General features: G+C 41.8%; 1 protein-coding gene across 2 annotated transcripts; it reads right to left on the reverse strand.

The window, feature by feature from the left end:
- Positions 1-1,193: 1,193 nt before the first annotated feature.
- PRPS2 (phosphoribosyl pyrophosphate synthetase 2) lies at positions 1,194-20,859 on the reverse strand. 2 transcript variants are annotated; one of them, XM_068163125.1, is made up of 8 exons: positions 20,697-20,859; positions 15,610-15,793; positions 12,856-12,876; positions 9,264-9,362; positions 8,596-8,720; positions 5,356-5,529; positions 2,835-2,994; positions 1,194-1,931 (listed from the first exon to the last, which is right to left on the reverse strand). In XM_068163125.1, exons 1-8 carry the CDS (start codon positions 20,816-20,818, stop codon positions 1,839-1,841), a joined length of 978 nt encoding a protein of 325 aa, XP_068019226.1. In that variant the 5' UTR covers positions 20,819-20,859; the 3' UTR covers positions 1,194-1,838. The 2 variants fall into 2 exon arrangements, with proteins under 2 accessions (XP_068019226.1, XP_068019227.1); XM_068163126.1 differs by lacking the exon at positions 12,856-12,876.
- Positions 20,860-25,422: the final 4,563 nt, after the last annotated feature.

Below are 25,422 nucleotides of genomic sequence, written 5' to 3' on the forward strand. Positions count from 1 at the left end.
CCAGGAGGGAGTTGATGTCTTCTGTCAAGCAACCAGCACCAGAACAAGAGGACACAGTCTCAAGCTGTGCCAGGGGAAGCTTAGGCTCGAGGTGAGGAGAAAGTTCTTCCCAGAGAGAGTCATTTGTCATTGGAATGTGCTGCCCAGGGAGGTGGTGGAGTCACCATCCCTGGAGGTGTTCAAGAGGGAGTTGGACGTGGCACTTGGTGCCATGGTCTAGTCCTGAGGTCTGTGGTGACAGGTTAGACCCAATGATCTTTGAGGTCTCTTCCAACCTTGGTGTTACTGTGAAATGTGGCAAGCAAAGTATATTACTTCCCTTCAAAAGATGGGGTGTAAATGCAGGGGAGCTCAGTAGTCCAGGACTTCAGAATTATAGTTTAATTTTCAGATGCACAGGGAGTCACTGGTTTATGGATTACACAAGTTCATGTTTTCTTCAGACATTGTGCAAAATCTCTTTTTCCTCCTGTGAAATGTGAAGTAACTGAAAGTGGGAAAGTACTTCCTACTGTGTCCTGTGCCAGGGGAGGACCCACTGGTAACATGCATGTCTTTTGGCACCTCCGCAAGTGAAGACTGCATAATTTGTCCAGGTTACCAATTAAGTTGCTTACAACAGTCTGACAACACTCAAAGATTTGAAGACCTACAATCACAGTATTAGATTGATTCCCCCCCCTCAGAATCCATTGCTGACTGCATTGCCAATAATTAACCATAAGCCTTCTCAGCATACAAAAGGTAAAACTGTTCTCATGATTCTCTAGTTTGAGAGTAAGTTGTCCAACTGCAGCTCATTTGTTGCACAGTAAAGCAGTGTGATACTCTGTAACAGAAACCCAGGACCCCATGGACCATGCACTTTGAAAGAGCTGAAGTTCACTTTCAGACACTTATTCTTCAAGTAAGTGTGGGCAGAACCAGCTTGTGTAAGTGGTAAAAAAATAAACATCACTGCTTGGACTTTGCATAATAAGATTTACAATGTCAAGAGAAAATACTATGAAATGATTCACGCAATCACAATCAGGGACTGTCAAAACTGGGGGAAAAATGGAGGGAGAAAGAGTTGAAACACACTGAACTGCTCATGACTAGAAATTAGTCCTCATTACTGCAATGCATGAAATGAACCATCCCAGGAATATTGAAGCATTAATCTTGCGAGTGAAGACAGTAACTCCATGGAATAGATGTTATGCAAATGATTTAATGGAATGAGAGCTTTACAAAGGAAAACAGCAGCTACATATATCTTGGGGGGGGGGGGGGGGGTGGGGGGGTGGAAAAAAAAGAGAACAGGAATTGTATGAAACAGTTAATATTATGGATGTGTCACCAGTTCCTCAAAATTAACATTAAGTTTATATTCTGTTAGGGCTTACAAAATACTGTTCATGACAGTTAAACATAACAACAACAACAACCACCAACAGCTGCTTGCCAGGCGGTTGAAGAGATAAAAGATACCCCGGCCTGAAGCATTTAGCTTAACAGAGCAAATGATCTTACATGCATACATCCCATTAAGTTCTTTGAACAGTTTCTAGTTCTGTATATAAAAATGGATCTGAAGCAGCAGTTTAGCACAAAGTGAGGACAGCCACATAAAAGAGAACCTACGCAACAAGGCTTACAGACTCTCAAGGGAATTGGGAGTTTCTGCAAGATGGAGATTTATTGCCCATTTACAAAGAAGAAATGGTAATTACAGGACAAATATAATAATTAGCTCTGGAATTGTACAAGGATACTAATTTCTGGTGGTTGAGATGCATTGTTAGAAACAGTGCCAGCTGAAGGGACCTTTGCAAAGATGCAACAATCTCCTGCTGTTACAAGGGGACATGACTGAAGAGGTAAGACACAGATTCACCGTTGTGTGTTCTTCGAATTGCCTCAGCCAGGATCATGGAGATGTCAATGAACTGAGAGAAAAAGCAAACAAACAAAAGAAAAATCAAGAAGATGAATTTTGAGATGCTAAGAACAATAAGCTACGCAGTTTATACACATATGAACACATGTTCAGTTTACTGTAGTGCCCTCATCTCTTTTAGGCAGTAAAACAACATTAAAGCATTAGGTGCTTAACATACAGAATAACTGCATTAATACAAAACACAAACTCAAATATGGCAGAAAGCACAGAACAGGACTGCTGCACAGGCATACTGCTGAAGATTTCTGGCACAGGGCTTGTTATCCAAAAAACCAAACCTATTATAGCCATCAGATGGCAGTGTCCACTTGACACAAATAGCAGTTTTAAGGAAGTATAGGAGTTTAGGCTGGAGGTGAGGAGAAAGTTCTTCCCAGAAAGAGTAATTGGCCATTGGGATGTGCTGCCCAGGGAGGTGGTGGAGTCACCGTCCCTGGAGGTGTTCAAAAAGGGAGTGGACGTGGCACTTGAAGCCATGGTTTAGTTAGTCAGGAGGTGTTGGGTGGCAGGTTGGACTTGATGATCTCTAAGGTCTTTTCCAACCTTATTCATCTATGATTCTTTCCTGTGGTATTCATGACAGCATAACTATTGTACAATTACTATTGATAAAAAAGCCAACCCCCTTCCCCAAGCAGGCAATTTCATATCTACCACCCTTCCAGTTAGACAATCTATCCTGTTGCAAATAGTGTATATTCTGCAATACCCTATTGCACTACCTGCATCTCCTTAAAACAGTTCTATGCCATGCAAGGTGTTCTGCAAGCAATGTATTTTAGAATCTTACTGCCCTCTCAAGGCACAAATTCCAGCATCAGTGAACACTAAAAATACAAATCTAGAATTTAAACAGATGACAAAAAACACCCCAAGACCACTGCTTTACCTGAATTTTTGGGCAGTGCTTCATTTTCTCTTCTTGGGGGATTGTATTGGTTACCACAACAGCCTCAAATGATGCATTATTAATCCGAGAAAGAGCAGGGCCAGAGAAAATGCCATGAGTCAGAATGGCATAAACTTTGGTAGCTCCAGCAGATATTAACCTGTGGAGCACAAAGGGAAAGTAGCCTGTGATGCAGGTTTACACACAGGGCTATAAAGGAAGTCAGACACAAGTCTTTAAAAGTACATTTTACACACAAATTCGTCCTAAAAGCCACAGCAAGATACAAGTACCTACAAAGTCATTCAGAGGATTTAATTTTTTTCAGGTTATACAAATAAGTCTCACAAAAAAACCCACCCCAAAACCAAACCAAACCAACACACAAAAAAACCCCATCACAAAAAAAAACCCAGATCAACAAACCCAATCCTGCTCATTAACTAAAAGTTCTTATCGGTAGCAGTGATACAAAGCTACAATGCTGTACTTTTAACCATACCAACACAATGTAATTGAATTCCAGCACAAATTTTCTGTCTTAATCAGGCAAGAATGCAGTAGGCTGGATGGCAACACTGACAGATTTGTTGCCCCTCCATTATTGTCTACCTTGATTCAAATCTGCAGCTCAAACAAGTCCGCTTGGAAAGAGTTGGAGGAAGAAATGTTACTGATTAAAAGCCTAGCTTGTTGCAGGGTTATGGGAAGATATGCTGCTGATCCAAGTACACAATGAAATGATGCCACAAGGGGAAAATAAAGTAGTGCACCTTGTGAATAAGTCAGAATCTCTAAATTAGGTTTGGACTGGCCTCTGCTTCCACACACTCAGCTGTGTTCTAGATGCTTTAGTAGTCTTAAAAACTGAGGCCCTGAAGAGTGATATTTCAGTGAGCAAGTCTAATTAAGCACAAAGTACATCTCACCTAGATTTGGCATTAATGAAAAGAACTACTTCATGCCAAGAACATAAGGCAGCACCACTGAAGCAAAGGTTTGTGATGGTTTTACAATTTGTAAAAGCAGATGTGATGCACAGGGACATGGATCCGTGGTGACTTGGCAGTGTTAACAGTTGGACTTGAATCTCAAAAGGTCTTTTTTTCAATCTAAATAATTCTATGATTCAAATAGAGTCAGGCAGGAAGTACCACATGGACTTGTTGTGGATGCAAAACTGTGACACTCTGTGTGTACAAAAGTGTTAGACACAAATACAAACTCAAAATGCTGTCAATAGAGACATACTCGCTTCAGGAAGGATTACATCCATTCCTTTCCACTCCAACCCATCCAATGCTACAGTAAATGTTCAGCAACATCCATTTAAAGTATTCCCATGACTTGCTCCTCAGTAGTTCCTTCCCACTTTCAATGTGCATTATTTACAGTCATGGGGGGTGGGCTTTGCTGTAAACAGTATCAAAATGCAAGACCTTTGAATAGAATATTTGAAGACTGAGGACTCTGGCCAAGATGAAACTGCAACCCTTCATCTTCCCAGCTAAATCTGGTAGCACATATTTGGATATGAGTGGAGGCACAGAAGCACTTCCATATTGCACCGCTGTAATACCTCACATTTGTTTGTAATGCATTTCAGTCCATTTCTCCAGTATGTCAAGGCAGTTTTGAAGCTAGAATTACTGCCATAGACACTGAGTTTTGAAGCTACAGCAATGCAAAGAATGAATCATTTCAGAAATTTGCCATTTTTTTAAAGGCTGCAATCATTACCAAACTTTAGTGCAGTCAATAATGCCAAGTTCTGTGTTCTACTGCCCTGTAACCTACCAGCATGGATTCAGCTGGAAAACCAGAAAGTAATCCTTTTTACTTAGCACTATGAGGGCCTCAGTGAAGACAGTGAGTCTACATTTACACACTTCACTTCAAGAAAGGGACCAACTAGAAAGAATCCAGGAGGCATCAACAACAGAGAGTAAGTCTAGATACCATATGGAAAAACTGGACAGACTGAAGTTATAGTCTAGAGGAGAATGAGGTCACTTTTCAGCTAACTTCCAGACAAAAAGACAGGAAAACTTATTCTTGTGTCCCCAGATGAAGAGGACAAGTAGTTTTATACTGAAGATGTACAGTAAAGATTAAACACACATTGAAAGTATTTTCTCCACGGTGTTCAGTGTTAAATCTAGTACAGCTTTGTGAAAGATTGCTTAAGGAGAGTGAAAAGGCTCCAAGGTTTGTGAAGAGAATGATTTTCTTTCTGTGATTTCTGTGCTGGAAAATGCACTAGATGGCCCTTCCAAGTCACATTTATTCTGTCCTCTTTCTAAATACAGATAATACATTTCTGTAAATATTTTCTCAGTTCCCCATTCTAAAGGAGGACACAGCTTGATCGCAGGACTGTGACCTAAAGACTCAAGGATCAGAGTGACTTCATGCTACAGAGGTCAGGTTGGGTTATAAGCATGCAGGGAACAGCAACCCTGTCAGCTACCTGCAGGTAACAGTACAGTGAGGCAGCAGGCCAGCTCACAGCAATACTTACTTGTCTGCTGCATGACATATTGTGCCACATGTGTCAGCCATATCATCAACAAGAATTGCTACTCTGTCTTTCACATCACCAACCAAAACCATTCTGTCCACTTCATTTGCCTTCTTTCTTTCCTTATGAATGAGAGCAAATTCCACGTTCAGTCTGTCAGCAATTGAAGTGACCCTAAGTTAAAAGAAGACATGTACCACATTCAGAGAATTCTTTCACAAGAAAGAGCAGAGCCATGCATTTGTCATAAACCACGGGTTTTATGTGTCCCTGGTTTCCAGATTACCACAGCACAGATTTTTGCAAGCAATGAGCAGGTTAGACACACTATAAATTCACTGCTAGTAAATACAACCAGAATCTTCAGTGGTGCTCCAGTAAGAGATTTCTTCTATTTTTCATTCAATTCCCTTTGATTTTCTGTCACTCAGTGCCTAACTTTGAAAGCATTTCAGCTATTCACGAGCTTTCACTAAGCTGCTGCAGTACTTAGTCACTCTGGATAAGTGATAAGGGTCCTGCATCTGGGTCGAGGCAATCCCAGGCACAAATACAGGCTGGGCAGTGACTGGCTGGAAAGTAGCCCTGAGGAGAGAGACTTGGGGGTGCTGGTGGACAAAAAGCTCAACATGAGCTCTCAGTGTGCACTTGCAGCCCGCAAAGCCAATCAGATCCTAGGCTGCATCAGGAGAAGTGTGGCCAGCAGGGCGAGGGAGGTGATCCTCCCCCTCTACTCAGCCCTGGTGAGACCCCACCTGGAGTACTGTGTCCAGTTCTGGAGCCCCTATTACAAGAGGGATGTAGAGGTGCTGGAACGTGTCCAGAGAAGGGCCACAAGGATGATCAGAGGGCTGGAGCACCTCTCCTGTGAGGACAGACTGAAGGAGTTGGGGCTGTTCAGTCTGCAGAAGAGAAGGCTCCGAGGTGACCTCATTGTGGCCTTCCAGTATCTGAAGGGGGCTACAGGAAGGCTGGGGAAGGACTTCTCAGGATCTCAGGTAGTGATAGGACTAGGGGGAATGGAATGAAGCTGGAGGTGGGGAGATTCAGGCTAGATGTGAGGAGGAGGTTCTTCACCATGAGAGTGGTGAGACCCTGGAATGGGTTGTCCAGGGAGGTGGTTGAGGCCCCAGCCCTGGAGGTGTTTAAGAGCAGGCTGGATGAGGCTCTGGCCAGCCTGATCTAGTGTGGGGTGTCCCTGCCTATGGCAGGGGGGTTGGAACTAGATCATCCTTGTGGTCCCTTCCAACCCTGAATGAAACTATGAAACTATGAAAGCCCAGGTAGCCTCAATGAAGCAGCATGCACTTTAACTTCCTAACTGAAAAGATCATTGCAGGAATGTGAAACCAGACCAAAGGGGGAAAAAACCACAAACAAGTTAGATTAATAATTCTCGTAGCAGCACTTGACTGGTAATCAAGTAGCTCTTTTCATCAGTGATTCCCTTAGCAGTACAGCTGCTTTACGAAGATCTTTCAAAACCATTCAGGGTGACCTCTGGCGGCCAGACAAACCTCCAGTAACAAACCTGGTTTATTACAGAGGTCTGAATGAATGTTTTCAGCTTTTCTTTTAATGGCCCAGAGCTAGTGGATAAGCAGACAGAGGAATACACAATACCATGCTTTTTATGTGCCAGTACAACCTTGTTGCCTGTCTTTTTAGAAATAATTTAGAATGTTAACGACAGGGTTATTAAAGTTAATACTTTTCCTTCTTTACCATTTAAATATGAAATTTGTTTCTTACTGCATTTCAGCATCTGTGTGACAAACAAAAAAGCCAAGTGTTTTGGCACTTCTTATGAACAATACTCTAATTGCATTGCGAGTCTCTTTACCTGAGAGGTATTAAGAGCTATAGAATTTGCATGCCTTTTAACACTCAATATTTAGTAAGCTGAGGAAAAAACAAAACCCAGATGTTATGAAACAAAAAAAGGAACTCAGGTATTTGAAATGAGTGTGGGAACATTGAAAGAATTTATTCACATTTAAAGACAAACTTTCTTCAGGTTCTACTCACTTTCCAATAATCAAAGTATTATTCTGAGGGTCTACATGCCTTAAATGGAAAGGGCTAAAGCATTTTCTTTATGTCACATTACTGGAGGTGAAGGGGAATCTGTGAAATTATTGGAAGCAACAACTTCACCAGTGACTGCTTGGCTGTATTACAGCAGAAATGTACCAAAGATAGAGTCCTACACACAGTGAATGTGACCCTCAAAAAACAAACTCTTATGATCATATACAAATACTTGGTAGGGAAAAAATGCTGTCTTCTGACACACTCCAAACAAAGGTGGTACTTTGTTAAGAAAACCACCAACCAACCAAACAAACCAACCCTCCCACAAACAAAGCAGCTGTGAAAACAGCACTATCCAAGGTAGGAATGAACAAAGAAATTGAACTGAGTCAGCTGAATTTTAGATTACTGTTATTGATATCCTTAACATCTTTAACGTGGTTAATCTAAAATGGAACAACTATGGAGTTCTAATTAAGCTCTGTTTTCTTATCATTACAACAGGAACACACAAAACAGAGCCAAGGACTTCAATTAAAAGCAAATTATGATGGTCTTTAACATTTCCCCTTATACTACAGTATAGATATTTAAAGTCCTGTGAGACTACTGGATTCTGAGTTAATTTGCCATGTTCATATTCAGTTACGTAACAGTAGCAGCATGAGCAATAAAATCTGCGAAGACTTTTGCCTCAATGGCATGCTTTTTCACACTAACCCCAAGCTGAGCACTAAGTTTATAGCTGAAATGCAATAATGTAAAGAACAAAAAAGAAAAAAAAATTAGAAAGAGGACTGAAGCAAGCTCTTACCTACAGGCCAGCAGGCACAGTGGGATAGGCCATATGCTTTGACAGAGGAAGGAAACTTAGGCAATTCCAGAGCGAAGCAGGAAGAGGTGCAGCAATTGGACTATAGAAGCAAGCAGCGGGAAAAATCTCTCCCCTCCTGCAGAGGGATTCAGCTAATGAGGCCACATCCAGGGAGAAACAAAAAGATTTTTCTTTAGAGTGTAGAAAGCTCTTGGCTGTTCTCATTCATGAACAACACTGGAATAACTAGTTGTTCTGTTTTTACAATGCAGTTGGATTCATCAGTGATGTACCCTGTATCTTGCACAATTCACAGAGGTAAGAAACCCCAACAGACTAGTTCACTAACCACAAACTGCAGGGAAAACAAACGTTTTCAGCTTGTATAGTACCTTTTTGCACCACCGGCATCAGGTGAGACTATGATACAGTTTCTCCACTCCATAATGTTCTCTTTAATCCACTGCAGCACTGCAGGTTCTGCATAGAGGTTATCTACTGGAATGTCAAAGAAACCCTAGTCCAAAAGAGAAAGAGTTTTGTGAATATATGTCTCACTTGGAATGAAGACACAGGGAATAAACAAGACTGATTTTCATGTATGGTAGGTCAGGCTTGAGAGGCTCTGTGCAACCTGATGCTCTGCTCACTGCAGGGGGGGTTGGACTAGATGACCTCTTGAGTTCCCTTCCAACCCAAGCCATTCTGTAGATAGTATTTCAGAGAATCATCATCTCTGACTATTATGACCAAGATTAAGAGAACTGGCCCCAAATAAGTATTTTTTATGTTCTGGGAGCTGTTAACACTGCATGTAGCAAATTCCACTTAAGACAAGCATTCAAAGAGCTTGCACAGTCACCCCATGGAATTAAGGATGGTCTCTTTCAATAAAGGAAATTGATTAGAAGAAATGGGTAGCAAGACTTTCTCTTAACTCTGAGAATTACACTTCCATCAATAGCCCTCCAAAACAATGAGAACCCAGAATTATTATTATTAGCCTTTCACATTAACTCAGCAGAGCCCCTGCCCACAGGCAGCAAGAACTCACGGCTACCTGGATCTGAGAAGCATGCAGGTCCATGGTGATGATGTGGTCAGCCCCTGCAACTGACAGCATGTTGGCAACAAGTTTTGCAGAGATTGGAGCACGACTCTGAGGAATAAGCACAAATGTTTAAATATTTAAAAGATTTCAACTGGATCCAAGGAGTCAGAAAATTAGCTACTTCTAGTGATTTATCTTCTTTTCCCTCTGAAATATTTGGAATCCTGATACGAAGAGACTCAGAGCTTTAGCCAAAGCAGCCTGTCAATAGCTAATCTTGCTACTGGGATTCTGAGACTCGGCAAAACATTGAGGACTATCTAAATCAGCTCACACAATCTACCCAAGAATGCTTTGTAGTAATTAGTCTAACAAGTAGACAAAACTAAGGGGGTAACTTTTCAGTCTTGTTTAAAACTTTCACCTAGCTTTTCTATAGCAGAAAGAAAAATCTCTACTTCTCTAAGCCACTACCCTACATCAACATCCAACTCTCAAGCAACTATCCTCTTCTAGATGGGCAAAGACTGAAGGCAGAACAAACTCAGCTTTTGAAAGCACTACTTTAAAACCGAGTCAGTATTGAGTGTTTCTTCATGTTACAGTGAAACTTGTAACAGATCCATGCTGTCCTATTTATTTATGTAGCTAATTCAGGCTTAATTGTTGGATACAATTAGAAGTCTAGAAGTCCCTAAAGAGACAGGAGGGATTAAAAACAATAAAAAAGTAGAAAGAACAAAAGAAGGGGGGGGGGGGGGGGGGAATAAATCTCTAATTAGCCAAGTTAATGCAAGAGATTTTTGGTTTGTTTTGTGGTGGGTTTTTTGTTTGTGGGGGTTTGGTTTTGCTAAGTGACAAAGATGCAGAACAAACACCACCACAAAAAGATAGGAAATCATGCCTGGAGGGTAGCTCACTGGTTGGGGATTTTCAGTGGCTCCAAAGACTTTTCAGATTTTAAACTGGAAAGAAAAAAAAAGCTGTGTGACCCCAGATAGCTTTTTGTGTAACAGAATCACTAATCACAGCCTCCTGTTTCCTTTTCACCAATCTTTACATAAGGGCTGTAGCTGGCAAGAGCATTAGCATGAACTGCGATTCAGATGCTCCACCTCTCTTTCAGGCTGTTTTCAGCTGGTGCTGCATTCTCTCCTGCCATATCTCTTTATCAAACAAAGTCTCATGTAGACTCCCAGAAGCACCCTCACCCCACCACCCATACACAATTATGAAGTATCTCTGCTCTCTTTCCACTGATGTTCAAGGCATAACCTAAAATAAATGGAACCACCGTCAATTCAAACTGGCTGCTTTTATGTCTATGCCGTATCAAGCAGCCTATACTCTCCACGGGACTATTGCTGATTTAGTTGGAAACTCAGCATTTCTCTGCTTGAACCTGCAGATGGACAACAAACTTCCAGAAAAGCAACTGAGCTGTCTTTCTTATGCCTAAATCAAGTTCTTCATCATTACAGAAATTCTTCATTTTGAAAAGCACCCCTTTTGGTTGTGTGCTCACAGAACACTCACCACCTTTGGTCTGTGTGAACACAAAATACATGCAACAGCCAGAGCTGCCCCAGGCCTCTGCCATTCGGACACACACAGCTTCGTTAAGAGTTTGGTATCATTAGTGCTTCAGCACAGATGATTTTCCATTTACTGAGAACTATGCTGCTCCTCATTTAAGCTCAGTTCTGTAAGGTCCAAGTCAGCCAAAGCTTCTTGATGTTTGTATTATTAGTAGTAAACTTTTGGTTCATGCCACTCGAACTCCTGGCCACTTCAGCTCATCTTACCATTACAAACTGACATTTTTAAGCTGGAATAGTCACAAAATATTCACAACTCTCTGGCAATACCTAGTGAAACAAATCTGGTTTCTACTCTTTTGGCTCTACCACAGTGTTCTCTTATCAGCTCTTTGCAAAGATCTTGGGCTAAGCTGGACTGATAGGTGATGCTGAAAACAAGAGGTTGGCTCCACTGCTTGTTCCATCCTTTTTCCATGGCTATGCACTTCCATCACTTTCCTTGCACCGCACACCAGGACTTATCTGAAGCCACAGCAGCCAGGTAAGGCTCTGGTAGAAACAAATAACTAGTTGAGGCTAGCTGCCAAAGGCAAATTACATTCCAGAATGCGGTGAGCCATTTCCACTCCACCTAGCACACTGAATTTTTCTTTCATCCTTTTCCATTTCTGTTCACCATGAATGCCACTTAGCTTGTCTCACACACTAATGTCACGAGTACCACCATCACAAAAAAGATCCCCAAACTTTTCTGCATCAAATACTAATGTATACATTACCATTGGGTACTTCTCTGAGGTGCTGGCCCTTCAGGCTGCCTTCCCAGAAGGAAGAACTGGAAGGTTTTACCACTAGGTAACTCATTTTAGCAGACATGCACTCATCTGATTGCCTACGTGTTGGTGGACAGAGTCTTGAAAGGAAGAATAGCCACACACCAATACCTGTTTCTCAAGAATGGGCTAACAGAAGATTAAGACAAATGAAGTTTGCAGCTATCTGAGTTTCCTTCACACAAAATTGTGGGTAAAAAGAAAGCACATGACATGTTTAAAAGGATTTAAGGCTTGATTGCTTGCGTAGTAAGGAAGTTTTGTGCTACAGCATGATCCCAAGTGAAGATTATTTTTAAATCAAAGGAATTATATTCATGGGAACTTTGGGCAACCTGTTATTCAGAAACGTGGATGGCAAGTTGCTTTGTATTGGCATTTGTAAGGTTTGCTTCTGATCAGAAAGGCAAGAACCCAAAGATTCACTGTATTCATTGTCCCATTCTTTGACACCATTGCAGATTAGTATCAGAATTAGTGTGAAATGCAACATTCTATGCAGAAACTAAGTTGTAAGCCGATCGCTGCTGCTTTAGTTCCTAAGCAAGATCCCCACTTAGTTATTGCCAGTTACAGAAAGAATTTCTTCTTTTGTGATGCATCACAGATTTATTCACAGTTGTTAAAATCACCAAGGGCAGAAGAGAATCCACAAAGCTGCTATAAACCACCTCAGGAGAGAAACTACGCAAAGGAGACAGCTGGCAGTAAACAGTTGTCCATCAAAGATTAAAGCTCTGTTGTCTTTTAAGCACCTTATTGTCTTGCTCAAAATACATCACATGCATCCTGCCAAAAAAAAAAAACATTGACAAAAAAAAACCCCAAAACCCCCACCCCAAATAATCCAAGAATACCCCAAGATATATAACTGGAACTTTCACTTCCAAGAAAGCCGGCTGTAAAGTGTGTGGGTACTGAATGCTCACTCATAGGTGAACTGAATTTGTCATTTAAAGGCTGGGATGCGCTTCGAGGCTTCAGAAGTCGACAACCATTATCTGGAATGTCCAGACAGTTTTCACTAGAATCCAGGAATTTTCTAGCAGCAAATTAATCCCCAGGATTACTGCCATGGCCTAGGTGAAACACAGCTGAAATCAAGAAGTGAAACCGAAAACGTTGCCAGTTATACATAGCGTGACCCGGTAAGTTTCACCCTGTAAGGCCACATTAATGGAGATGCAATAGTGTTAGGTGGGGAAAAGAATAGTAAAGTATACCTACCCAACGCTCCACGGACCCCTTCTACAAATCAAAAAAACAAAGTTGTGTGAGCTGTAGGGCACCAAACTTACCTGGCACTCTACTTCTAACTTATCTCAAAGACATCTCTGCAGCATCCTATATAAACACATCCTGCCAATGGCTTGGAAGGCCAGCCATAAATGCAACTATGGCCAAGGTACAGATACACCCAGGCTAATTTTCTGTTGGCTAACTCGTGTATGAGATGTATTCTAGTTGATCATGCTTGATTTGGTCTGAGTTAGTTTACCAGCTTTGATTTTCAGCAAGCTGTTTTATTATTATTTTTAAACAACTCTGTTTCTCATTCAAGGTTAGTCCAGGTTTAAAGCTAAAGCTTCCAGAATGGATTACAGAGGCCTTGTTCACAATGTTTTGTTGGTTTTGGGTTTTCTTTACTGCATGGCCTTTTCCTTAAATAAATCAAGAGCATTTTCATTATCCTCAATCATTGTAACTACAACAGAGGCATAAAGAATATGGGGTTATTTCAAGCAGCAAGGACTAAACCTATTTAGTTCTTTATGGATTAAAGCCAACTTAAATTCAAATCAGAAAACAGCGTCTAGCTAGTGAAGATTATACTGCCTCACAGTAAGGCAAACTACAACAATCTTTCACCACAAAGAAGCAAACCTGTGTACAACCATAGGAGGGAAATGGCTGGCACTCTACTGACACTTCAGGCAGCATACAAAACTTGTGCACTCAACATGGGTCAAAGACCAAGTGACATGATGCAATGCAACACCAGGAAAGATCTCCCTGTCAATAAGCTGCCCAATGTTGACAGTTATATTATAGCTTACTTTGCAACATGGAGGTCACCTACCAAGGTTAATTTCCAAATATTGCAAACATTTTCTCAGTTGCAAAACAGAAGGGGGGGGAAAAAAAAAGGAGATAAAAAGAGAAATGGCTTGCCTAGAATTGCAGGAGAACTCAGTGATGCCCAGAGAAGAGTCTAGAACAATGCTTAGTGTCTCTTAATCAAAATCACTCTCCTAGGCTATCCGTCTTTGGGTGGCATTTTCAAAGGACAAAATGGCACACTGGGCCACCTCACTAAGTGCTTTAAGTACCTCTAGGAAGCCTGCTACAGGCATTTTGGGTGTTTTTGACAAGACATAACCTAGGTACGTGGGAAATTTAGGACATATTCATCCTTTTCCCAGAATTTAAAGGATGGTCCAGCAGAATCTTCCAGTACAGTCTTGGAAATCAGAACTGATGCTTTCCTTCTCTTTCAACAAAATGTTAATCAGTTCTTATCAGCTCTTTTGATTAAAATAAGTATTTCAGCTCTCCTGATCAAAAGAGCACGTTATTCAATGCAAAACACAGCAAAAGTGAAGTTCCAGATGATGCAGGCAAAGAACAGGGAGCTACTACCTAACTCCTTTTTGGAGCAGTAACAAGTGGGTCTTGATAATGTTAGCATGGTGTTACAGAGCCTGAACTTGAAAAACTAGTATACTAGAAAATATCTTTATCATGGTTTGATAAAGTTGAGTCCTCCAGGAGGTCCAGAAAGGTCCAGGAGGTGGAACCTGGAAAATGCTAACTGTTACTCAATCCCATAGTTCTGCTATCTCTTTATAAGCCAGCAGAAAGGCCAACTCATTCTCTTTTCCTCCCTCCCTTCAGCTCTCTGGAGGGAGTCCTTGTCTGGAAGCATGGGGGAGTAGGCTTGTTTATGACCTTCAGAGGCCTGACTAATTGTCTTCTGCACAATTATAGCCTGCTTAGGCCAGGGAGACCATGAGGGAGGGAGAAAAGGTCAACTGGGATCTGTGGTTTAGTCTGGGGGAAGGCATTTGGGGTTTGTCATGTATCCTGTATATATATATTAGATGTTAAGGATGCATGTATTCTGTATTTTCCTGTACATTTTTGAACAGAATTTCTGTATTTCTCTCCAATTCAGCAAAAGCATCTTCGTTTTCCTTCCTTTGGGAGTGAAATTATTTATGTCTGCTCTTTAAACTGAGACAATCTTGTATGTATTTAGCTTTGTTATCAGACATCACACACAGAGCATTATACCTTTTGTGATGTCTGCTGTGTATTTTCAGCTCCTGTGCTACTTTACAGCCCTGTTATGGTCTATATAAAATAATGTAAAGAATAACAAAAGGCTTTCAGGATGGCTTCCTGATGCCCAAAGTCAAAGGGATGCCTGCATCAATAAAAATAATTACTGCAGATATAATTTGGTTTTTGTCTGCATTGCAGCACAAAATAGTGCTTTTATTAATTATTGCTATGCATTGCTGATTTAATCACTTCCTTCCACTTGGGTCTCTGTTTTAACCACCTACATAATAGTTAGAAAACTTAGGATTTAATTCCATGCAATTAAACTATTTTAAAGGGTGTACTTTCTTCATATATTGGTGTTTAAAAAAGGGCAGCTAGAAAAAGCAGGGAAAATAGTCACCTAAGGTGAGGCTTGCTAGGAAGAGTACTCTGCAGCATATGGCACATACAGGATGTACCTATTTTTTCAAACTGAAGGCATGTCACAAACCCAAAAAGTAATTCATTCTTTTCCTTGATTCAGCCAGAGAGGATATAGTTGCACATTTTACCAAAAAAAAAAAGAGATAAAATCAGCTAATCTTTCAGAACTCCTAAAATGTTTGTGAAAATATATATCTCATCTCTAAAGATTTCATGAGATTACACTGAAACAACAACAAAGCCTTATGAGACTACACAGTTCTTACCTACCTTGTCTTTCTTGTCTTGCCTGGCATATGGAAAACATGGAATTACAGCAGTCACTCTGGAGGATGATGCAATCTTGCAAGCATTGATCATGATGAGCAGCTCCATCAAGTTGTCATTTATTTCTCCACAACCACTCTGGATGATATACACATCTTCTCCTCTCACACTTTCACCAATCTCTACACTGGAAGAGCAAGAGGTGACCATTTAAACACTTGGATTACTGGAAAAGCATTATTAAAGAGCAGAAAAAAGTTTTTGTTTAACTTTGATAGGTTTATCCCCATTTAGAGGGGGAATACCTCTTTTTTTAAAGCAATTTGGATAACTGTCCCCTTGATACAAAAATCTATTTCAATATAAGCCAGTGTAAAATTTACTTTGGTGTAAATATGGTCTTTGTAAGGTCAACACCAACCAACATATAATTACGGCACTAGTACTGATGCAGCTCACATTGCTATTAAGTTTGATACTACTTTTTTTGGTTTAGCCTGTATGTTCTGTGTCCTTGCCAACTCCCAAGGAGATGATCATTTAAAGAATTACCTAGACAAGTACAGAAAAACCAGAGCCAACTTTGGAGCATTGAATACTACCTGCAACAAAATTCCTCCTAAAAAGGGACAACTATTTCTCTATGACAGCGATGTCACTACATTTCTAAAACACAGTAGTTTTTCACAAGAGAAGTATGAAGTTACACCACACCCCCCCCCAGAATTCTGGTTAAAATTTACACCCTGCTATAAGAAGTAGGTACCAGGAAAGCCCAAAGCAACAATAAAATAGCCAGAGATGGGTTTAAGTGCAGAGCTGTCCCCTATCTCCTGACACCCATGGTCTCCTCCGAACTGCCCTTACACGTTAATTAACACCTCCAAGACCAACCCCCAACTGGAGCTTCATTGACAGTTGGCCCATGCTCATGGTGGGCACTGGGATGGGGAGCAACACAAGATGGGAAGTGTGTTCTAAGCCTCCACTCTGGCACTCAGCCTGCCATCACCAGAAAGCACCTTCACTTGAGCAGCTCTGGGTAAGCCATGTACAATCTGAAAGGAACCCTCAAAAATTTGGAATCAGAATCTAAAAGCTTGAGTATATGTAGAGTCTTCAAAGGCTAAACTCTGCAGTTACAGAAGTATGTGATCATCAGCCATTATGCACACAGCTTGATTTGTGCTTTTAAACAACAAGCACTTCGCATTTGCTCAAAGCAAAGCATACAGTATACAGCAAGGTCAAAGTGAAAGTCTCAAGCCAAAAGCTCTGAAGCATTTTGGGGGCTTTTCAGCTTCAGAGCAATGAACAGTGTGATAAATGGCCACAATCACTGCACCTTCAATTCCCTACATAAACAAAACTTCCCCAAGCTGGTAAAATCTTTCTCCATCCTCCCCTTGCCCACTGTGGCATAAATGAGCAGAGAGCAAGGGAAGTGGCTGCCTCCACTGCCACACAGAAAGCACAACCACCCCAGCTGTGAATCACTTGCTCAGCAGCTGGCAGTGTGAGGAGACTTAACATCCCAGAATGCCCCTAATGGATCTCTTGAGAAGATGTGCTAGAAGAGTCACTTCCTCCAGTGAATCTGAAAGGAAGAAGCAAGGAAGTTCACAGGAATGGGTGGAAGCACTATCTTCTTCCACTGGGACAGATGTGTGTAAGAGGATGCTGTCTATAACTCCAGTTTCTCCACTCTGTGGATAACAAGTAAGTCAAGGTCAGAGCTAAAATAAACAGTCTTCAGAGAAGCAAATACACCTTATCATGTAAGAAAATATTTATTTAAGATGTGATGTACATTCAATGATCATTTTATCAGCTGACTCAACCAAAAATACACAATAAATACTATACAGTTTCGATGGAAGGAGAAAAAGAATGGTATAGTGGTTGAGTCCACCAGCAATTTTCTTCACCTGCTCTGGCAGAGATATGACATGGCTCAGCTACAGACCTGCAAGGATACTGAATGCCTAAATCAGAAGAGAAGTAGGATATTGCTACACATACTATTCTTGCTATAAATTAGAGAGAAGCCTTCCTTATTTTAAATGTTCTGGAACTGTGTCAATGTCCTTGTCAGTGGGGGGTACTGTCCCTGGCTAACCTCGGGGTACAGCTTTAGTTCCTGGAACCCATTTACATTTCCTGTGGGTTGGGGTGGAGTCCTAAAGCCTTTTTGAATGGCAAACATAATGCAAAACATTTAATGACTCCACCTTCCACTCCATTCTGCAAGCCAGACTAACTGTAGCTCTCAAATCCTTCAACAAGGACTTAAACCTGGCACTGCACACATTTATCAATGCACACATAATTTACATTCATATTTAAGGGAATGCAGCAGAAACAGCAAAAGAGTTGTTAAGAAAAGCTGAATTTTTTCTGCAACTTGCTAACTTAACAGAGCTGGCAAAGCAAGAGTTTGTTGACCCTCAGGCCCAGGCTTATCTGTTTGCACAGGGGTTTGCCTAAGTGTCATTGGGAAGGCTTAATGTTCTTGGGGCATACTAACTGTCAGGTTCTAGTATGCTGCAATACTGCAGATGTATTTTGTAATGCCAATACCCTTGCTTATAAATATTTAAATGCCACAAAAGTAAGAGAGAAAATCATCTGTGCTGGATGATCATTGTATTGGAAACAAAACATTTTTGCTCGTACGCATGAGGAAACTTTGCTACACAGACTGAACATCCAGATGCCCCAGGAAAGGACCACTGCAGCATAAACATCAACTTTAGCTGTAGCTTAGCTTCAAGTACACTGTTGGAGAATTATTTTATTATTGTTGCCAATTGATTGGTTGTTTTTTGTTGCTGTTGTTTTGGTTTTGCTTTTAGGAACATCAGTCTACAAAACTGGAAGGCCAACATCCTGAAATAAGTTTCCAAGAATAGTGCACAGATGACAGAAATATGAATTTGGGGAGGGGGGAGGGAGGGAAAAGCCAAACCCAAACACTTCAATGTGTTTTAAAGTGTGAAGACATTTTAAGTTCAGGGAAAAAAAAAGGCAAGAGAAGGACAAAAAAAAAAAAAAAAAAGACAATGTGAGCCTCAGTGTTGCAACAGAAGCAACCAGAAATGACGTTTAGATTAGATATATTCCTCATATCTGTACCACACTGCATCCCTACTTGCCTAAGAAAATAAACTGGCAGTGCTAGATTAGCCAAGGCAGCAAAACGCTGCAGTCACCACTGCCTACTTGTTTAATGGCAGAGGCCAACACTGCACACCTGCAAAAAGAGGTGGAATGGTAAGACTAGACATTATTGTATCCTGAAACCTGGCATTTAATTAGCCTACCTCATATAATGACTGTGCAAACTTTGGGGATACATTTCTACCTTATGTGCTTAAAATGTAGCAAAGCAGCAGAACTAAAGATAACTGTCTCTGGAGAACAAACATTTGAAAGTATTAGACATAGACATGGCAAAGAAGCCATGCAATCAAATACACAATCTTTTATCATGCAGAAGAGAGATCAAAGAGAAATCAAGTGAGTATGGGGCTGGAAAGACTTGAAAGAAGACTTAAACCTTCATTTAATCAGGAATGAATAGAAGAGTTAGAGTGTGCAAACATCACATTGCATAAACACCAATGGGGAACGGTTTATAGTAATGCCAGTGAGCATAACTAGGAACAAGAGCAATTAAACTGAGAATGTAGAAACAGACAGAAGGACAAGCTTTGAGAGAGCAATTTCTGAACACACCACGTTAATCTTTCAGAGGAAGCAATGAAAACACGCGTGTTTCAGAAATTCAGGACAAGAACAACTAAAAGTAAACATAGAACAGCCTCAGAGACTAGCCAGCTACTTGAAAGTTGGGATCTTGTGTTTCAGAATCGGCTGGCAGCCTAGTCTCATACACCTATACAGAAAAGCAGTTGCACACTGGTAACAGCTGCATGGGATGAACATACAGCTGTTGGTTCAGTTTAAAACTGTCCATCAAAAGTGAGTGAATAAACTACATAGGTCAGAAAGCTGAGATAACAGACTACTAGAGAGAGGCCATACTGGTAGAAAAAGCACTGGCAAGCACATTCTCTGAGAGTCAAGGTGAGCAAACTGTCCACATAGTTTCACACAGGATATTTTGCAGTGTTTCTAGAGTCACTTCTGCATTTGGCTGACCAGAAACTTAATATCCCTGCACTTTCAGAAGTAAGCCAAGGCCCAGCTTGGCTGCATTACCCTCACACAGGACCAGCAAAAGCCTTGGACTCAGGAGGGGAGTCATATAGGAACTGTTATTAGTCCATCATACACACAATTGGCTGCTAATGCAGAATAAAGACAAGTCACAACAGTTCCTCAGGTCACCACAGTTCCTTAAGTGTGATTTGACCCAGGATTTTTTCAAGTATTGAATCCATCAGCACCATCCTCTTCTTACATCCACTCACGTACAGAATCTGTGTAACATACTCTAATCCATAAAAGCAAGCAATCATTTAATTAGCTATCTGTGCACAGTGGGATGAGCACCACGTTGTAGATGGGCAGCCTGTTGCAAGCACCATCCTCACCCCACCGGAGGATGCTCTTCACTTGGTTGCTTGGGGATGCGGTTTAGGGGTGAACCTTGTAGAGTAGGGTTATCGGTTGGACTTGGTGACCCCGAGGGTCTTTTCCAACCTGCACGTTTCTACGATTCTGTCAGGTGCCGTGCCACCTCCCCTCCAGCGCTGGCGCTGCCGAAGGGAGCGCTCCCGAGATGGGTCAGTCCAGGTGAGCCGGGACCGCTCCGGTGCGGCGCTTGTGCTGCGCAGGCCATTTCTGCCAACAGCCGGAGGGAGGGCCAACCAAGAACCGGTGGTGGGCGCCCGGGTAGGGCATATCTGCCCACGCCGTACCCCTACGGGCGCACCCGCACCTAGCAGGGGCTATTGCTGCGCTTGTACGGCGCAAGAGCTACGCGCGGCTCCTGCAGCGGCAGGACCTGCCGGCCCGGGGCGGAGAGCGGCAGCCCAGCGGCCGCGGGGGTGTGGCCGGGGCGCGCCCGTGACGCCGGCGGGCGGCGAGCGCAGGTAACGCTGCTGCCTGCCCTACGCACGCACCTGGTCTCCTGGTTGCTGAACTTCTTGGTGACCACCTTGCCCAGCTCCAGGCCGAGGCGGTCCGCCACCCGCTGGGACAAGTCGTGGTGGGAGCTGCCGCTGAATAGCACGATGTTCGGCATGGCGGCACCGGGGCTGCGGCTGGAGAGAGAGAACGGGCAAGAGGGTGCGCGGGGTCAAATAACCGGCGCTGCGGGCACGCCCCTGCCCCGCCGCCAGGAGCGGGGAGGGCCTGGGGGGCGGGGCGAGCCGGGGGGCACCGGGCGCAGGTAGCGCCGGCGGTCGTTAGACGGCCGGGAGGTGGTGTTAAGGGAGGGGCGGGATGCGGAGGGACTGAATGGAGCGGTAGGCGCACAGAAGTGGCCGCGCTTGCTCCCAGCCCTCTCTCTCCTCTTCCAGGAGCTCCCTTGCCCAGATGCAGCCCATGCCACTTTCTGGACAGCGAGCTGCCGCCTCGGCTCTGAAGCAGGACGCTGCTTCTCTCTCTTATTTTTCAGACGAACAGAAGATCTTAAGAGGGGCTTGGCTGCCTAGACATTTGGTTATACATTGTACAAGTGACACTGTCACCTAAAAGAGCAATCGCCAAATACAGTTATAGCTAGGTGTATGTGTGGTTAGATAGCTACCTAACTACCTTCAGCTACCAGAGCTGTCCTTGAATAACCTGCAGCCCATTCTATATATACACCATTCATTTTCCATTAACATGTTTGTTTTTCTTGATTGTTGCTTGGAAATAGGCTCATGTGGAAACCATGGTCAGGAAATTGAACATAGGCAAAAAGGTCTTAGCCTTCAGCTAAAGTTATTTTAGCTTGTATGTATGGAAATAAGTACATTGCATTGGATAAGTTAGTTCAGAACCACCTCAGTTTTCCTGCCTTAAGCAAACCATTGCTTCAAAGAGCAAGGTCTCCAACATGTGTTTAATAATGCTCTATCAGTGGGATGATTCATGACTAGGTAAACCCCAGTGCTACATAGTTCACCTTTACAGACAGTTTTAGAGCTGGTCAAAAAGTCCTATCAAAGTAATTTTTCAACTCCATGCTGGATTTCTGATGAAATTTAATTTCTGCAAAGCAATGCTAAGTTTTTTTCCCAGTAAGAAACAATTTTTCCATCAAATATAAAAAATAATTCAAAAATATTCAAAAAGACCAAGTGCATTCCCAAACTGAATGTCTTAATAAACATCTCAGTAATAACGGGTTTGGGTTGTGGATTTAGGTGTTCATAGTCTGGGCTGCCATCATTCTCATTCTTCATGGTCTAGAACATCTAGCCAGGCACTTCCACAACTCAGGCACTCCTTGCTGAGTACTGCATTAGTGCAGAGGCAATATACACAGGACAGCTTATGACAAGAATGGGAACAGTAAATATAGTGACTTGCCACAGCATAATTTCAGAATCTATTCCAGGTTTTGCTACTTTGCCAATATCTCAGCACAGGAGAACTGCTTTATGGCCCACTCACCATTTTGCCTTCTCTGTGTTATGAGGAGTGTTTGTATTATGCAGTTAGAAAGAAATGGGTTTAACTGTCAGCACTGTAGGCTCATAACAGCATCTTGAAAGTCAAGCCTGTGTTTCTGCTTGTTCCTACATCCTCTTCCACAACTAGTTTTACAGGCTGCATTTTGTACTGTTACTTATAACTCCACGTTTTGCCAGCTGCCCTGATTGTGTTGTGATTTTTAATATTGGCAGTTCTAAACTCCTTAGCTTCTGTGACAGGAGATCTCAGCTTCCACTGGGACTGCAAATGTCAAGTGTGTGAAAAGGAAAATTTGCTGGTGCAACCTCACGAGTATCAAAACCAAAACCATTTCTAGCCAGAAAGGCGTGATTTGACTTAAATAATCTAATAAAGGAAAACCACACTTCACTGTAGACTCAAAACAGTTAGAACTTTGGAAAGGATCTGCAAAAGACCTGAAAACAATTTGGCCTGACTAGACTTTTGTAATACGTGTTTAGCAGGCTGACCTTCACAATGAAGTAGCTCACTTGGTGAGTGGCTTGAGCCGCTCTTGCTTTTTCATCCAGTTAAAGTTCTGTAGGTTAGTAAATATTCTTCTATTGGTTGGCTTAGTGGGATCCCCAGACAATTCTTTTCAGCCCATTAAGACTTTTGTTCCCAACAGCTAATTGGTGTTTATCCCATAGCTACAGTGTAGAAACTGCAGCTGTTAAAACCAGTTGTGGAGACTGACATATGAAAGAAGTAGTGCTGAATGACATGCAGAGTATCTTCCACATGGTTGTGATAGACTTAAGCAGCAGGCTGGGATTTGGAAGTTTGTGTCATCACCACTTGAAGCTCTGCACTTTCCTAGAAGAAAAAAAAATAACCCTTATTTCCCCTCGTTCTCTTTTAAGTAAGAACAGTAAAGGAGCTGGCTGCCTAATAGCAGAAAGTAAAACTTCCACCATGAAATTTCTCGCTTGCTTTTATCATCACTTTGTGGTGCCTTGCACAGGACATAACAATCAGTACAGAACTAGTAAATGCTGTTTCCTGGTAACTAAAAGTCAGCAAGTATTGATTAGCTAAGCTAGGAAAAAGACTGCAACAATTACTAGTCAGGCATATGTAATTCTGCTCCTGCAGCAGAAAGCCTTTCCACCAAAGGTGTGAGAGCAAAGGAATAACAAGGGACTTTAAGGTATCAGAAGCAGAAGCTGAACTATCAAGAGACTCTGATTTACATAGGACTGAAAAATATTCATCCATCCTGGTTTCATTGCAGTGCAGAGTTTTGATGGCCTTAGCATATAGCTCACTCTACCATTCTCCTGACAGTTCCCAACTAAAATTGCTACACTCTGGGAACAAAACCAGTAACAATACAAAAGTCATTCAGAGTACCCCCGGCCCTTTGTGCCTTTTAATAGTTTTTAAATGACTTGTGACATCCCCCCCTCCCATCCCCCATCCTCCCTTATTTTTTTTTCCTTTCTTCCAAATTAAAAAAATATCTTTACAGGGGAATATCAGCTGAGGAAAAACCTCCAGCCTGTAAAAAAGAATGAATGACTTCTTGAGACTAGAATACCAAGCTAGATTACTCCTTCCTTTCACGTCATAACTTGCAAGAGACTCTACTGACTGATTTCTGCTCTCCGTTACAGCATTCAATTGTCAAACTTCAGCAAATAGCTCTGGCCACAGAAGAGTTGATAATGAAAAATCTGAGATATAAAACAAACAGTTGTGTTCCTTAAAAACAGTGACAGCTAATATTTGCTTGTAATCACTTGTCTCCAAGGGCTTCGGCTTGAAGAATAAACAGCAGATATTGGAGGGCTTGATATGGAATAGCAGCAGCTGACAGCATTACAGTCACATGTGTCCAAACGTATTATCTCTGCATTTCGAGACCTGTGACTCTATTGTCTTCAAATGCTGATCTGGTTCTTTCAAAGCTTGTTCTATCCTGCAAGTATCAAAACATAAAAAGTTGTCAAATGAATAATGGTACTCAGGAAGCATAAAGTTTTGTCGTAAGACCCAATAACTTAGCGTGTTCTTCATGAGCTTATCCTCCCACTGCTCCCAAATTGCCTGTGGTGTTCCCAGCTTCCATATAGCTCCAGCTATCTTTACTCCCAGCTGTCATCCAAATCCCCATGGTTTCCCTGCTTTGCTCCATGGTTTCCAGTATCTGTGATCATTTCTAACATTACCTCTCGATATTTTCTGAATACTGAATATTTCAGCTGCTGATTCTCTTTCAGAGCCACAGCTCTATGATTCAGCTGCTATGAAATCTCTTTGATCACTTAGCTCCACTTTCTTTGTCAGCAGATACAGCTCCTACTGCCTCCCCTACTTTATTCTTTAAAAACAGCTTATTGCCCTTCTTACATGTACTCTGAGGGAAGATGCTAAGCTAAACTAGGTTTATAAATCTCTCCTAATGCACATCGTAGCACAGCTTTTCCGGCTCTAATCATCATCTAACAAGTGGCACCTTACACAATGCATGATCAATGGAGAGGAAAGAAAGACTTTCCAAACTGCAAGATATATAAATGTAACTGCTCTCTGTATGCATTGTCACATCAATGGCCTAGACTTCGGAGCCCTCGACTTATCTCCATAGCAATGTTCTCTTCTTCTCTAACAGATTTTCTCTTAAACTACCTTTAACTGAGCAACAACAACACAAAAAGCCTTTAGGTGGTGAGAAAACTGGAAAATTCATCACTGTTCTTCCACTCAGGTTTGAAGGCTCTGTTTCAACTGTAGCAAGCAATCATTTCATTATTCTAGCTATGACAGGTTACCAAACTTATGTGTGAATGTCACCTCAGAATGCTGCAGTTTTCCCAGACAGCTTACAAAGTACCTTTCAGGATTCTTATAACTAAAAAGGTACTATCTGGGATTTGTGGTCTGTCTTAAGCATGAATTTTCTGCAGCATAACAGCAGGGAAAATGGTCTAGTGAAAGGATTTTTGTAGATCCTGTAGATGTTGCTATGGAGGAAAGGGCAGAACTAGGTGATTTAAGTTCCTTTATAAACCTTCTTTTCTGTAATGCTACTATTAGTCTGGATTTTGTCACTGCTGGGAGTTTCCTGTGAGTTTCACAATAACATAATGCTTCATCATTTAGACTTTTTCTGTATTAAGTCATCATCCAGTCATGACTTTGTGTTCATATATCACTGCTTCTCTTTGCCAATAAGTACTAGCTAGCATTTATGTCCTT

Source organism: Melanerpes formicivorus, unplaced genomic scaffold (genome assembly GCF_026170545.1).
Source record: "Melanerpes formicivorus ecotype bairdi unplaced genomic scaffold, bMelFor1.0.p_v2 SCAF_70, whole genome shotgun sequence".
NCBI lineage: Eukaryota > Metazoa > Chordata > Aves > Piciformes > Picidae > Melanerpes > Melanerpes formicivorus.

Coding starts and splice junctions, on each gene's coding strand:
- PRPS2 (XM_068163125.1), bottom strand. CDS start 20,818: ATGCCGAACATCGTGCTATTCAGCGGCAGCTCCCACCACGACTTGTCC. Junction 5,530..8,595: donor GATGCCGGTGGTGCAAAAAG/GTACTATACAAG, acceptor CTTTTAACTTAG/GGTCACTTCAATTGCTGACA. Junction 2,995..5,355: donor ATATGTCATGCAGCAGACAA/GTAAGTATTGCT, acceptor TGTGCTCCACAG/GTTAATATCTGCTGGAGCTA.